Below are 1223 nucleotides of genomic sequence, written 5' to 3'. Positions count from 1 at the left end.
AAGGAAAACAGCAGGGATAATGTAATTTGCCAACAAGGTGGGGGAAGGCAATTGGAGATGTAACATAGGCACAAAGACGAAATGAAAATAGTAAGAGGTAGAATATAACGAGAAAAAAAGTGAGATGTCAGAAATGGAGAGAAATACAAAAAAAAAAGTCTAGGTGTTCTTGCGTGCTAGACATAGAACGTGTAGTACATAGGTACTTACAAGTCAGGACAAATGAATAAGAAAGTGCATATAGGTAATTAAATTATGACAGATTTAGTTTCATTTATGTTACAGGAATATAAATGCTGACAACTTTCTTTCTACATCATACATCTACAAGTGATAGGGAAATTATGTAAGCTCGTATTCAGAAATAATTTGTGCACGTTACTGCATCATCAACCTAAATCAAACATGATCAGGTAGAGTACATAGATAGCATTCCTATATGAAAGTAAAGCACAGAATAAGATAAAACAAGGACATAGTAGATCCAAGTCGACAAATGCACTTCTTTGTTTTGAAGTCCAAATTTCCCAAATTTATCCTTTTTCTCCAAACATACACTACTGATCGTAGTAGAGGAACTAGAATTTAATACTTGGACAAAAACTGCAGCACGTTATTGCATAATCAACCTAGATTAACCATAATTAACAAAAACACAGATATTATATAATGTTTACTGTCACGAGTTAGAGTCTACATTTCTCTTCATTACCTAGCAGTGACTTACCTTTCCGAACAATCCTACAATCCTATTATACAAGGAGAAAGTGACGGCTTCGGCCGCAGCTAGACACCCTCTGGAGTATGCTGCTCACCATTATCACCATTTTCTTGAGTATAGGGATGGTAGGGTATGGCAGAGAAGACAAGTATTCTATGCAGTTATGTCTGGGTACCATATATCATACCAGATGTTCATGTTTGGCGTAGAATTTGTCATGATGCCTGGAGTCTAGTGTGTTTTATGGTCTATTAGCATCACAGCGATTCAGATACAGGAGAATGTATGGGCAATGATGGCGCCACATCCCTTGATATGGCGCATCTAAATGTTGAAAAGTTGCAAAGGAAAAGACTGCTGATTGGGATATATATTTTTCTCCGGGAAAATCAGTGAGTTATGATTAGTGAATACCTTTACAAGATGACGCTGACCAGAAAGACAGTGCTCAAATTTCCTTATTAATGTGATGTTTCGATTAATTACTTTTCGATGGTGAACT

The 1223-nt window shown here is 36.4% G+C and overlaps 1 protein-coding gene across 1 annotated transcript in view; it reads left to right on the top strand.

The window, feature by feature from the left end:
- Positions 1–956, top strand: part of LOC143039286 (methyltransferase-like protein 27) — a 41502-nt gene extending 40546 nt beyond the window's left edge. The window contains exon 5 of the mRNA XM_076209159.1: positions 762–956. Coding sequence (XP_076065274.1) covers positions 762–956 — 195 coding nt within the window. The remainder of the gene's footprint in view (positions 1–761) is intronic.
- Positions 957–1223: the final 267 nt, after the last annotated feature.

This window comes from Oratosquilla oratoria, chromosome 26 (assembly GCF_046742065.1).
Source record: "Oratosquilla oratoria isolate Oo_2021 chromosome 26, ASM4674206v1, whole genome shotgun sequence".
Taxonomy (NCBI): domain Eukaryota; kingdom Metazoa; phylum Arthropoda; class Malacostraca; order Stomatopoda; family Squillidae; genus Oratosquilla; species Oratosquilla oratoria.
The sequence above is the reverse complement of the archived record's forward strand: the minus strand, read 5'-3'. Positions and strand labels throughout refer to the sequence as shown.